The sequence below is a fragment of the Raphanus sativus genome, chromosome 4 (genome assembly GCF_000801105.2).
Source record: "Raphanus sativus cultivar WK10039 chromosome 4, ASM80110v3, whole genome shotgun sequence".
In the NCBI taxonomy this organism is placed as follows: Eukaryota; Viridiplantae; Streptophyta; class Magnoliopsida; order Brassicales; family Brassicaceae; genus Raphanus; species Raphanus sativus.
This window is the reverse complement of record NC_079514.1, coordinates 29,907,906-29,922,003: the sequence shown is the minus strand read 5'-3', so window position 1 is coordinate 29,922,003 and position 14,098 is coordinate 29,907,906. Positions and strand designations below refer to the sequence as shown.

Below are 14,098 nucleotides of genomic sequence, written 5' to 3'. Positions count from 1 at the left end.
CAAGAGCTCTTGGCCTAGTGGTAATGGAATTGCAGCTGGAGTGCCCGCCCTGGGTTCGAGTCGTCTTGGCCACCTTCCCGCCTATAACCGTGCGTGGCCGGATGGAAGGCCTCGTGGGGATTAGTCTGGGCTTACCGCCTGGGAACCCCACCGGTTATCAAAAAAAAAAAAAAAAAAAAAAATTAACTTCACATTAACTGAAAAACAAATGTAATTTTAAAATGCGCCGCCGTTGCCGTTAACGTTAACGGAGTCACCAACTCTTTGTAGGATCAGCTCCAATCAAAACAGATCAGGCACACCACACCGTACACCTTACCGTACTTTAACATAACCCTTAGAATCGCAGACAAACGTACATTTCCCACTTACATAGAAAACAATCAGAAAAAAATAAAATTAGGAAAGAAGCAGATTTGCTTTGCTTTGCTTGCTTGCTTCTCGATAGGACCCTCTCTCTCTGCATGCATCACCTCATCTTCTTCATTCTTTAATCAAAGTTTAAATCTTTTCTCTCTGGGTCTTGCTGGGAAGTATCTAAATCAGTTGAAATGCTAACCCTTTTCTCCTCTTCTTCTCTATGTTTCATGGTCGCTCCAGCAAAACCCTAAAACTAGTATACTCTCGATTCAGCTCAAAGCTCCCACCTTTACACTTTACTGAACCTCTTGTGTAATAGATTGGTGTAAGCTAAGGTGAGATGTCCCTTATCTTTGAAGTAAGGAGTGTTATAGATCTTGGCTATTTTGATTTTTTGGTTATGTGGGTATCTTTAAAGGTTGAACAAGAAAACGAATTTGGTTTCTTAAGACTGTTTATATATATAAAGAATGCATCTTTGATTTGTTCACTTTACCAATTAGTTGAAAGTTTCTTGCTTTTACTCAAATGCATTTGTTTAGTGAGGTTAAGGCTTACTGTTTACCTCTTGCTAGGCTTAGAGGATGATAATAGCGAAGCAGTACCGTTGTGTTCACTCGGCGACTTGTCATTGCACGAAAGGACATCTTAGTGAAGAAGTACTGTTCCTTATGGTTCAGCATCTTAACTGGAACCCTAATGTAATCGCCACTCTGTCTTGTGTCTGCAAATGGTTTGATGATCTTGCTAAGAGACTACTGTGGAAAGAGTTCTGTAGAGCCAGAGCGCCCAAGATGATGTGTGATCTCCAGTCTAGTGGTAGCCACAGTGTTGATGGTAGTTGGAGAGCTCTTGGGAAGCTTTTGATTTACTGCTCAGGTTCAAGTAAAGGTGGGCTCTTTAGCGATGTTCAAGTCCCTGGTCACTTTGTTCACAGGACACGTTTCTCTAGAACTTCAGGAAGGAGCTTCCTCCCTCCCCAGTGTCGAAACGATGACATTCTGTATGTTTCTGACCCTTGTGAGCATTTGGACCAAGGAGGAGAAGATGGTGATTTGGGTTTCTTCCGTGGGATCTTCAAATCGTTTTCGATGTCAAAGGTGAGGAAGCTGCTCATCAGGAAAGGGACGTCGTTTCATCCCACAGAGGTTTGTCCTTATTGCAAAGCGAAGCTGTGGAGTATGCTTCAGGCGAGGATGATACCACAGAGCGCTAGCTGTAGATTGGGGGCTTATGAAGACAGCATTGAGTATTATGTTTGCCTCAATGGGCATATGCTTGGAGTTTGTACACTCTTACCTTTGTCTGATTCTGAAGGAGCATCAGAGGTTCAGTGACTCTATACAAGTTGCTTGAAGCTGTCGTTAATGTATTTTCTGCTGGTGAATTGTTGTTACTGCTAGACTTGGGTCATCACTTTTGCATAGAGCTGGTGTGAAGTTGTGGCAACTTCAGATTCTCAGTCTTATCATTGTTGTGCAAACTATTTATTGTCACAGTTCATGAATGTGTATGAACAACATTTGCTTGTGCTAAATTTATCATTAGTTGACCCAAATAAATCTAGGAACTCTTCTTTAGATGTCTTTTTACATACCTTATAGCATTTCGCTGACAAAAATGATATAACAAATGTTTGATGTAACTTCTGTTCATAATCATTGTCTAGCTCATCTTACATTAGCATGAGTTACTTCTGAACTCGATCGTGCTGTGACCTGGTTTCTTTCTCAATCCAACGTCCTCCATCATTTTCCTCACCTTCTCCATATCTTTCCATCGTCCCAAAGCCGCATAGATATTTGCCAACAACACGTAATTTCCTGTGTTCTCTGGTTCTAGCTCAAACAGCTTGTTTGCTGCAACTTCTCCAAGCTGGACATTCTCATGTGTGACACATGCAGCGAGCAATGCACCCCAAACAGTTGAGGTTGGTTCAAACGGAATTGTTGTAATGAGATTGTATGCTTCTTCTAACCGACCTGCTCGACCAAGAAGATCAACCATGCAAGTGTAATGGTTTGATCGAGCTATCTTCTTATGATGCTCAAGCATAAACCTGAACAGTGTCAAGCCTTGTTCAACCAAACCGGAATGGCTGCAAGCGTTTAAGGCAGAAGTAAATGTGATTTCGTTCGGCGTCACACCAGACCGAACCATTTCCATGAAAATTTGCAGCGCGTTATGGCCATCTCCGTGCATCCCGTAGCCAGAGATCAATGCACCCCATAGAACTATATCTTTGCTCTTGTGCTTCTCCTGGATCCCATCAAATATCTTGTGGGCGGAGTCTAAAGTTCCACACTTTGAGTAAAGATGAACCAGCCCTGTAGCTGCATCAAGGCTTGACATAAACCCGGTTTTGGTTAGGTAGCAATGAATGTCCATTGCTTGGCGCAGATCTGCCAAAGCTGCATATGCTGGAAGGAGACTGTTTAGTGTAGCAATGTTCGGTTCAATATCTTCCCGTCGCATCCCTTTGAAGAGATATAACGCGTCACTCATAAGTTCATTATGTACACAACCGGCAATGATCGCACTCCAGGGACCTGTCTGGTTTTTTGAAGCCCCAGAGAAGACTTTGAAGCAAAGGTCTACTCGATTGCATTTAGCATACATGCTGATCAGAGAAGTTTCTATGATGACACTGGAGAAAACCCTTTGCCTTATCGCCCAACCATGTAAACATTTACCATCGTTCACCTCCAAAGCATCACCACAAGCTGACACAAGAGAAGCTACAGTCACATCATTAGGTCTCACGCCATCAAACTGCATCAACCTACACAACTCCAAAGCGTTAATCACATCCCCATCTTCTGTATATCCGTTAATCATACAAGTCCATGTGATCACATCCCTGCGCTCCATCCTATCAAACACAAACCTAGCCTCGTCCATACGACCACATTTCAAATACATGTTCACCAACGCATTCTTCACCTCTATCTTATCCCCCAACCGCTTCTCTTCCACAAGCTTATGAACACTCCTCCCCATTTCAAGATCCTTCAAGTGGCCACAAACAGGCAACATGGAAACAACAGTAGCGTGGTCAGCATCAACACCCTCACTAACCATCCGATCAAACATCATCAAAGCATCACTCATATAACCATTCCTATAAAACCCACTAATCATCGTGTTCCAAGAAATCACATCTCTGTTCATCATCACATCAAACACTCTCCTCGCCATCTCAACCCTCCCAAAGCTCATGTACATCGCGAGCAACGCGTTCTGCACATACTTATCCGTACCAAACCAGCTCCTCAATACCCTCCCGTGAACAGCCAACCCTAAAGGCACAGACTTTAACTCTCCAGCAGCTTTGGCAACAAAAGGGTACGTATAACCATCGGGACGACACTTAGTTCCCTCTCCGACCATCTTAACGAACGTGTCGACAGCGTCTTGATACATCCCGTCGCGCACGTACATTCTGATGACGATGTTGTAAGAAAGCAGAGAGCTTTGAGGCATTACGTCGAACAGGTTGCGTGCATAGGCGATGTGGCCGCATAGAGCGTATGTGACGGAGAGGGTCGAGAGAATGTGGTCGGAGACTCGACCGTTGGTGATGACGTGGCAGTGTAGAGCCTTGGTTTTGGAGAGTGATTGAGTGGCTGCATAGTGGTTCAAGAGAGATTGGTACTGTTTGACGCTGAGTGTGTGTTTGCCTCTGCGCAAAACTTCATTCATTTGAGAATTACTGAGCGAAGTGATCATAACGGCGTCGTTTACTGCTATTTAACTTCTTTCGTCAAGGCCAAAAGATACGGCGCCGTTTAATACGATTTAATTTTGTAGACTTGTGTATGTTTCAAGCACTTTGTACATATACACTTCTTCTTCATATGATTTTATGAGATACAAAATCATATATTAGGATCAAGGTTCAGATTATATATTAGGATCAAGGTTCATCAAACCAAAGCGATTGATAAAGTTACACGGTACTGATCTAACAACAACAATCACCAGTCTTTTCCCACACATTTGTAAAAAGTTTTAACTAAACAATAAAATCCTGAGGATGCCAATCATCATCATCATCATCATTATCATCGATCTGTTCGTCCACAAGTAGTTTATATATCAACCTGAGGGATTCTACCACCAGCTTGGACGATCTGCTGCTCAAGCTGCAAAAAAAAAAAAAACAATACAAGAATCACTGATGAATCCGAAAATTAAAAAACTATGTTCTTTTTTCACAGTTTATCATAACCTTCTGTCACTTACATTGAACAAATCTTGAAGCTTTGCCTTCAATGACTTGTACTCAATATCCACCTGCTGCAAACATCTCACACACCTGCAGCAGAGATTGTTCCACAAGTTAGTCTCAACAATTAAAAAATGAACATATCAGAAAAAGAGCTTTTTACCCTTCAAAGTTCTGAGAGTCACAACACTCCTTGAAGGTAATACAAAGACCTTTGACCCTCTTGGCACCAACACTACACAGAAACAAGAACCACCTCTTCAATAAGACTAAGTAGGAGGTTAGAGACAAAGGACTGAGATTATTACAGATCTGAGTAAACATTACCTTGAGCTACTACCTTTGAGTTGATGAACACTAGAACCTACCAGATTGAAATCTACGTTTCCTGTCTGATCTCTGAAGTATGTTACAAAAACAAATATTAAACCAAAACATGTCTTTTTGATAATACTAGACGTGGAACAAAGGTCAAAAAGAAGAAAAAAAACACTTACAGAGCTCTAGCCATGTTACCGATAAGCTTCTCACAGTCTTCAAAGAAGAGAGAAACAACCTCTGCCACAAAATCAGGGCTACATTCATCTTGCAGCTTTTTCAATTCAGTGAACTGATCATCCAGAAACCCCTTCACATACCAAAACAACTAATCTCATAAATCAAAGCCTTAATTTCCAAATTCAAGCTAAAATCTATAAAGGAGGAAAAAGAGACGATAACTCATTTCACACACTTATTAAAACCAATTCTTAAATCCTCAATTTCCAAATCCAAGAACCCTAACTACTATAATGGAGGATAAAAAAGGAGCCACCTTTAGAAAAATAAACAATAACCCATTTCACAGGACACTTAAAACTAACTCTTTAACCCTCAATTTTCCAAATCCAAGCTTTATCAAGAACCCTTACAACTTTAGAGGATCATCTCTAACAAAAAGGATCCACCTTTGAATTCATTTTCGTAGCCAGATGCTAAAATTTACTAACTTTATCTCTAAGTTTAAGCGAAGAACAAACCTGGTGATAGAGAGAGATGGTGTAGTCACGAAACTGTCTCTGCAGCTGAGCGACGAGTGTGTCCATGATGGTTGGTTACTTGTGACGATGAAGCAGAGAGAAGAAAGAGATTTGAAGTTTGATATAGGAGGAAAACAAAATGAGAAGTTTTCTCTGAATTTTTGGACTTGAAACGCTAATCCCAATAAAAGGAGATTCTTACAGATCATTATTGTATTGGACAAAAATAATAAAGAAATATTCAGTCCATAAAGAATACAAAATTAGTTGTAAAAAAGAAAAAAAAGAAAGACAACTTTGAGAAAGTGAGATAGATTGATTTCGGCCATGAAAAACGGAATCTCATTCATGATTTGATACATTCATTTCATTCTATGCGTTTTCTTTTTCCAAAACCCACAGACATCAAGAATCTCTCACGCTGGAAGATTCTCTACAGAAACACAAAGGACTTATCTTCATCTAAGGCATCATTACTCTGTCGACAGCACTCCCTCCAGAACATCGGTTTGATTCTTTGGACCGAAATCCAGAGAGTGATATGTGAAAATGGATGAACTCGTTTGGTATAAAAAATATTTAAATTGTTTTAGTTTTCTACTTTCACACCTAACTAGTTCTCTGACCAATTATTGAATAACTAGCTTTAAAAAGAAGGGTTCCCATCTTGACAAAAAGGAAAAAAAATTGAATAACTAGTATTCTACCTCTACTGTGCGTACAAGAAACGGAAATGATATTAGTTAAAAAAAAAAAAAGTCCCTTGACCGATACAAAAATAATTTGATTCTAATTTCTCTATTTATTTTCGTTTTTCATTTGTTTTTTATTTAGTAAATTACATAGCAATATATTATTGGTCAAGTGATTTGTAATTTAGTATATAAATGATTACTTTAGTAGTTGCACAGAAAAAAAGATTACTTTAGAAAGGGGAAAATGATAATTTAATTTTCTATGTATTTTTTTTTTAGTATATAAGTGATTTTCTATGTATTTGCAATCAGTTTTGTACCGTTCGTACAAAATAATACATAAGTTAATTACGCAAAATTATAGCTCAGGTTTTCCAATGCTGAACAAAAAATTATGTCAATTAGCATGGCCTGCGCAAGGTCACACAAATCGAAAATACTCCGAAGTATTATTAATGCTATTACTATCTTAGATTAATCAAATTAAACTTAATTTATTAAATACACACTATTTGTTAATCATATTTTATATAAAAATGCTTTAAAAAGAAGGTGTCCCATCTTGTCAAAAAACAATAGTTGGGAAACAAATATGTTAATTAGTGAATTAAATACCCTCACTTTTATTTTTGGATTTAAAATTAAAACCATGACCACATTTAAGAATGTATTAATGTTTTCCTTAATTATTTAATCGTTGTTTCTGTCAGCTAATTATATAATGATTTTTTAATTACAACTAGATCTTTTGTCCGCGCTACGCGCGAAAAATTGTGTTTAATATGTTAGTTCTAATTTTGTTGTGTGAACGAAAAATATTATAGAAATATATACGTCTTAAAAGTATTAGAAGTGTAAAATGCAGTATAAGAGGAGGTAGATGCATTGATTTATGTTGTTTGAATATTGTGTGTAGTTTTATCTACTCCTATTGTTTTGAAATATATATTGTCTTATTTGCTTAGGAAAATAGTAAGATTGGCTTCATACTGCATAGATTGACGGGAAGATGATGAGATGCTTTTCTTAGTTGTGGTTTATTGGTGATGGTCTTCTTATTTGTTGAAGAGAATTTTTTCGGAAAAAAGTTTCCTACCTACACAAAGTTTACACTAATGTGGTAAAAACCATCCGATGTATGAAAATTATTAATAACTACACCAAATTTATGTTAATACATGTCAAATATGCAAAGTAAATTATTATATGGTGGCAACATCATGATCGAGTTTAATTGATTTAAATCTAAGTTAATAGGATCAATCTGTAATTTATTAAACTTAATAAGTTTAATGGTTTTTTTAAAAAGCTGATTTATTAAGATTAATAAATCTAGTTGATTTTATTAATAAACTTAGTAAAATTAATAATTTATTGAATTTAATAAATTTATTAAACTAAATAATTTTCTAAAATTTATAAATTTAATAAACTTATTAAACTTATTACACTTATTAAACTTAAAAATTAATAAAATTAATAAAACCAATAAATTTATATATTTTAATAATTTATTAAGTTTATTAAGTTAAGTTTAATAAATTTATGAAGTTTAATTAATTTATTAAGTTTCATAAATTCTTAATTTTATTAATTTTATTAAATTTAATAAGTAATAATTTTATTAACTTTAGTAAATTATTTTATTAAGATTATTAAGATTATTATTTTTAAGTTTTATAAATTATTAATTTTATTAAGTTTATTAGTTTTATTAATAGATGTAATAAGTTTAATAATTATTATAATTTTATTAATATATGTACTAATTTTAATAATTTAGTAAGATTTATAAATTTATTAAATTTGTTAAGTTTAGTAAATTATTAATTTTAACTAATTTATTAAATTCAATTAAGTATTAAGTTTATTAAGTTCATTAATAAAATCAATTAGGTTTATTAATCTTACTAAATCAGTTTTTTGAAAAAAAGTCAGTAAATATATTAAGTTTAATAAATTACGGATTGACCTATTAACTTATAGTTAAAATAATTAAATCCGACTGTGATGTTACCACCGTATTAACATAAACTTCGTAAATATGATATGTATTAATATAAACTTTGTGTAGTTATTGACACATTCTAATACATCAGATAGTTTCTACCACATTAGTGTAAACATCGTGTAGTCAGAAAACTTTTTTCTATTATTATTAAAGAAAATGTTTATTCGTTTGGTAAAGTTTTACTTCCCTTTGTCGTTGAGAATATGCCAATATATATTCTTCTAATTAAATCGATATCTGGAAAAAAGTTTCATTACTTAGCTTTGGTTACTTTTTTGTTCGGAGTTGTTCCTGAATTTAAATGTGATCGTAGCTGATTTTTGAAAAACTGTTTTGATGGAGTGTATTACTTATCGACGTATAAGAGGTACCTAATAGCAATCAATACGTATGTCTCTCACAGTCTCAGTACTACACTCATTTGAGCTACCACAGTCCCAAGTTAAATAATAAGTGTTTCTTCTGAAAATTCTTTATGTATTTTAATGGAATCGAAGACTAAATAAATAAGCATACTGTTTGCAAATATTAAAACAAAGCTGCAAATATTAAATCAAAGCAAGATCGGAAGTTTATAATTAAAAAAGCTTAATTGTGGCTGCAAAGGAAATAAAAAGACCATGACCCTGCATCGTATGGAATGAGTTGTTTAACCTCTAGTTTCCATGTTTAGGACGGTCAGCCTTCTGTGAATCATCCCTGTTACTTGTACTTTCATTTTCCTAATCATCAATAGATCCAGAGCCAGCAACGACATTTGCAGAAGGCACATCAACTTCATCATCTTCATCAAGTGGGATTTCAGTTGGAGTTGGTACAGGTGATAGAACTTCTGGTGAGACAATCTTAGTAACAGTTATCTTGCCTGTTGAGTTGAGGTCTGTTTGTCCAAGTGTCGATCAAAAGCTTGGGTGGGGGGTGGGGGGGGGGGGCGAGACATCTCATGGCCAGCACCAAATTAGCCTAAAAAAATTCAAGGAAGAAAAAAGTGAGTTTTAGTGACCTGGGAGAGGCCACAGGGTTTTAAGTTGATGGGTTACCTCAAAGTAGTGGTCAAACAATTCCGCAGCATTCTTCTCAGTCAACTCAGGTCCTGGTTCACCAAGTAGGAAGAAAACAGCCTGGTCACTACTATCGTAGCTATCTGAAAATTAAAAAAAAAAACACAAATAAATCTCTAGAAAAATTAAACATAAAGTTGCGAGGTTAGAGTTCAGACTTTGCTACACCAGCAAGGTTAGCGTTGCCACACTTGGCGCACATCAACAGAAAAGGGCCTTTGGTGGCCTTACTTTGACAACTGTTGCAGGCAATATAATACCATGCACTGTCACGCCCAACATAACAAATTGTGACTATGTACTCAAAAGAAGCTTCCTGCAATAGTTTAAAAGCTAGTGACTTACATAGACATGGATTTTACAGAGTTATCTAAAGCATATTCATGCTTGATGTTGTAAAATATTTGCCCAATTGTAATTGTCTCAGCCTTTGTAACATCATCTGCATTAACCCGCTTAGAAATCTCTTGGTTAGAACTCAACCTGAGACAAATTACAAAACAAAAGATTTGTCAGGTTCACTCAATAAAGTCTGAATAGAACATTATTTGGAATTGACAAAGTCAACACTGTTGTCTCTACATACCAGTCTTATCACCGACGGAGACAGATGTTTTGTGCCTCACGCCGATTCTTACACCCGAAGAAGCTCCGGTCTTCACGACCTGTTTGCCTGGACTGGAAGAGACCGGCGCACCTTTGTTTGGCTTCACCGAATTCACATCGCCGGAACCGCCACCGGAGTTGACGGCTGGGTTTACCGGACCGGCGGAGACAACCGCCGAGATCGCTTGCTTCACCGAGGGGACGACGCCGGATTGGTCACCGGTTTTGACCGGAGCAGAGAGGGCCGCCGCTTCGCATTTCGAGTTCACAGGGTCGCTTGAACCGGTAATCTTCATCGCGATTGAGATTGGAGAGAGGAAAAGGAGCGATTGAGATTGGAGAGAGGAAAATGAAGTTTGGATGTAAATCCATTGTCGTGAAGTGCAGGTTTTATAGAAGACCCGAAGAGGAAGCCAACGGACCCCATTAATGGGGTTAATGGGGGATTGAAGAGTGCGAAGACGTGGGGGAAAATTGATTACACGGAAGTCTGCATCGCAAACAGAAGGAAGAGGAAGATGAACAGGAGCGGTCTCGACAATCCCATTCGGCCCTTAGGGTTTACGCAAGGAAAGTGATGTGAGCATTACTTTGGGCTTACGGGCTGGCAGCCACACCACGGTTTCGAAGCCCAGAGACCGAGTTCGGTTCAAGCCCATCAGAGGCAGATAAGTTGTGACGTGGATGTATGCTGAGCTCCCATTGGTTGGAATTAAAAGAGTGACGTGGACACTCTATCTATGAAGTTTATTTAGCTTTTAGTATAGTATTGATTCTTACATAATCAATTATAAATCCGTTATATATTATTTGAGAAATATTACAACAATTTAGTTATAACATGTGTTATCACTAGAATGTTTCTCAAAGTCCCTAGAGATATATGTTGGTTTATCTAAATATATATTATATTTTTATTAAACTAACCATAGAATTAATTAATGGTGTACAATTAGTATTTTTTATTTTTAAATAAAAGTTACAAAATTATCTAATATGATTAATATATATATATATATATATATATATATATATTATATATATATATAATAAAGACTTTTTCAAATTTGGTTCAAAACTCAAAGTCAAATACAAAACTAATTCATAATTTTTTTTTGAAATTTTCATTTGCCATTAATCCTAAAATTCGGATTTTTCACGAAATATCATTATTTTTTTTTGAAAATGAGTATTTTACTCTATCAGCTTCAACAAATATTTACAATATTGTCATTGTTATCAATACACCAACCACCATGTACAACCTATTTGAAGATTTTAATGCATTTAAAAATAGATTTTCAATTTTCCTATCTTATTTTTATGCTCAAAAACTACACTTCTTTCACTTTCTCTCTATATTCATCCAAAATCCAAAATTTTGATTCTAAACTTTGTAAGGTTCAAATTCATGATTCTTGGTCATTAACAAGTGAATATGTTTCGGGGTGAAGTTCTGTAGGAGAAGCTAATCAAGTTATCTTATTGGTTGAAAGTATGAAATTAATTTTTTTTTTCCAAATCTGTTCGTCAAAAGACTTTCGTGTAAGTCTTCTTGTCGTAGAAGACTTATGCGAAATCTTCTGGTCAATACATAAGTTATTTTTGCAATTGACTTTATGTGTGTGTTTTTAAAAACGACTTCTTTAAAAGTCTTCCAACTTTTCATTATTAACAAAAAAATCTAGAAAATACCAGAAAATACTTTTCGTAAGTCGTCTAGGATAAACATGTTAGTTTTGCAATTGACCGGATTGTGTCAAAAAATTTACTTTCTCTGGAAGACTTACACGAAATTCTTATGTGCGCTTCTTGACATCCATGTAAGTCTTCCGAACTCTCGGTGAAAGTTTTCTCATTGTCACTGAAAATCGTCTCAGGTTACTTTTTCAATTGAAAAATAAAACTTTAATATTTAATTATAACTAGACGACTAGGCCTGGGCATAATGTCCAAAACCCGAACCCGGACCCGAACCCGAACCGAAGTGGAGAGATCGGGTCGGTTATGGATCCATTGAAATACCCGATCGGTTTAGCTAAGCGATACATTGGGTTTCGGGATCGGTTCGGTTTAAACCGATAACCGATGAGTACCCCGAAGTAACCCGAACCTATACAACATATTACATATATGTATACATTAAGTAACACGTGTACGACTTATACATTAAAAAAAACAGGCGTGAGAGACTCTCTCCTTTCTCGAGACTTTGTGCTTCAATACTTGCTGAGTTTCGATATAGAGACGAAGAAAAAGCATTAAGCAAGAGACAAGAGTGAAGAGTTAAGAGTCTATTGATCTTCTTCAACCCTTCGAAATCCCGAATCGTATCTGCTATAAAACCTAAGGAGCCTCTCATGTTTCAAGAACTCATTCACTCTCCATTTTCTTCGTTTTCGCTTAATCAGTCTCAGGTAAAAAATACCTTTCAATTTCGAATCCCTAATTTTTTTATTCAATTGGGCCATTGGGGTTTGAAACTTTGAGTTTTATTAGATGAAATCTGATTTTATTTCTTAAGAAAATCTGAGTTCTATTTGAGTATTTATAATCTATTGAATGTTGGGGGTTTATGTTAGGTGTTTTCGATTTATTAATCTCTTTGGATCATGAATGATTCTGACTCTCTTTTTTTTACAGATGGATTCATCCGCAACTCCAAACCGTGATGATCGTGATGATCGTGAGAATGACAAAGACGTAGAAGGTGATGAAGTACAAGAGTTGATGACTCCGGATAGCAAAGGCAAGCGTAAAGTATCATCTGGAGGCAGTGAAGAAACACACAAAGCGAAGAAGTCTCCTCGGGTTCTTCCTACAAGGTCGAAAATTTGGAACCATTTCACAAGAACAAAGGAGAGTCGTGATAGATGTATGTGTCATTACTGCAAGAAGACGTTTTGTTGCGCAACAAGGTCGGGAACCTCAAACTTGCTGAAGCATATCAGTATCTGCAGAAACTTCAGGTCATTCACAGAGGGCCAAAGTTCGACTCAAACCAATATCAATGAAGAAGGAACACTGAAGTCTGCAAAGGTCAGTGAAACCACTTTCAGAGAAGCTACAAATGAGATGATGGTGATAGGACAGTTACCGTTGAGTTTCATAGAAAGTGCTGCGTGGAGACACTTCTGTAAAAAGGTCAGATTCTCTTATGTTTTATAACTTAGACATTGTTTAATTCTTTAGTTTAAATTGGTATCTAACTTTGTATGTTATGTGTGTAGATGGATCTGGACAAACCTGTTTCAAGGAGGACATCAACAAGAGATATTGTAGAGCTGTATGTGGAGAGGAAGGCTGCTATGAAGAAATGGTTTAAAGTTAATAAGCAAAGAGTTTCGGTGACTACTGATATCTGGACTGCTCAAGTAACACGTAAGGAGTTTCTATGTTTTATCTACTGTTTTGAATCCTTTGTTTTTTGGCTTGATCCTTCTGTGTTTTATCTTTCTGTTTCGTTTGATTCTTATGTGTTTTTTTCTTTCTGTTTGGCTTGATCCTTATGTGTTTTATCTTTCTGTTTGGCTTGATTGCAGGTGCTAGTTACATGGTTGTCACTGCCCATTTTATTGATGAATTCTGGCGATTGAGGAAGCTTATCCTTGGGTTCAAACACGTGATTGATCACAAGGGTCAGACAATATCTCAGGTTCTTTTGGATTGCTTAGCTGAGTGGGGAATCTCCAAGGTCTTCTGTGTAACCGTGGACAATGCAACGGCTAATTCTTCTGCTTTAAGAAGATTTCAGAGTCAGTTTTCTTTACAGTCTGAAGATGCGTTGGTCTTAGACGGAGAGTTCATGCATATGAGATGCAGTGCACACATCATCAACCTGATCGTAAAGGATGGAATGGCTGATGCTAGTGAGAGTGTTGAGGCTGTCCGTAATGCTGTGGTCTATGTCAGAGCTTCAACTAATAGGCTGTCCTCGTTCGAGCAGAAAGTAGAAGCTGGTAAAATTACTAGAGGAAGCTTGCCATTGGATGTCACGACTAGGTGGAACTCCACATACCTAATGTTGAGCACAGCCATGAAGTTTCAAGTTGCTTTTGATAAGATGGAGCAAGAGGACAAGCTGTACAACGATTACTTCTTGGAAGTGGAGAAAGGGA

The 14,098-nt window shown here is 36.5% G+C and overlaps 4 protein-coding genes across 9 annotated transcripts; 1 reads left to right on the top strand and 3 right to left on the bottom strand.

Moving 5' to 3' along the window:
* The first annotated feature begins 386 nt into the window (after window positions 1–386).
* On the top strand, window positions 387–1,922 carry LOC108830008 (EID1-like F-box protein 2). The gene is made up of 2 exons (XM_018603620.2): window positions 387–695; window positions 936–1,922. The coding sequence occupies exon 2, from the start codon at window positions 945–947 to the stop codon at window positions 1,695–1,697; it is 753 nt and encodes a 250-aa protein (XP_018459122.1). The 5' UTR covers window positions 387–695; window positions 936–944; the 3' UTR covers window positions 1,698–1,922.
* LOC108830004 (pentatricopeptide repeat-containing protein At5g39350) lies at window positions 1,923–4,093 on the bottom strand. Its single transcript, XM_018603616.2, has one exon. It carries the CDS (start codon window positions 4,087–4,089, stop codon window positions 2,041–2,043), a length of 2,049 nt encoding a protein of 682 aa, XP_018459118.2. The 5' UTR covers window positions 4,090–4,093; the 3' UTR covers window positions 1,923–2,040.
* Window positions 4,094–4,245: 152 nt separating this feature from the next.
* On the bottom strand, window positions 4,246–6,187 carry LOC108829994 (histidine-containing phosphotransfer protein 3). The gene is made up of 6 exons (XM_018603608.2): window positions 5,608–6,187; window positions 5,086–5,216; window positions 4,916–4,987; window positions 4,752–4,823; window positions 4,606–4,678; window positions 4,246–4,505 (listed from the first exon to the last, which is right to left on the bottom strand). Exons 1-6 carry the CDS (start codon window positions 5,671–5,673, stop codon window positions 4,452–4,454), a joined length of 468 nt encoding a protein of 155 aa, XP_018459110.2. The 5' UTR covers window positions 5,674–6,187; the 3' UTR covers window positions 4,246–4,451.
* A 2,674-nt stretch (window positions 6,188–8,861) lies between these two features.
* LOC108854028 (uncharacterized) lies at window positions 8,862–10,766 on the bottom strand. Of its 6 annotated transcripts, none has more exons than XR_001949818.2 (5): window positions 9,961–10,766; window positions 9,720–9,857; window positions 9,533–9,640; window positions 9,354–9,457; window positions 8,862–9,276 (listed from the first exon to the last, which is right to left on the bottom strand). XR_001949818.2 is itself a non-coding variant. In XM_057008503.1 (2 exons), exons 1-2 carry the CDS (start codon window positions 10,274–10,276, stop codon window positions 9,853–9,855), a joined length of 321 nt encoding a protein of 106 aa, XP_056864483.1. In that variant the 5' UTR covers window positions 10,277–10,766; the 3' UTR covers window positions 9,467–9,852. The 6 variants fall into 6 exon arrangements, 1 of the variants encoding a protein (XP_056864483.1); XR_001949819.2 differs by having other exon boundaries at window positions 9,533–9,613; XR_008944946.1 differs by lacking the exon at window positions 9,533–9,640.
* Window positions 10,767–14,098: the final 3,332 nt, after the last annotated feature.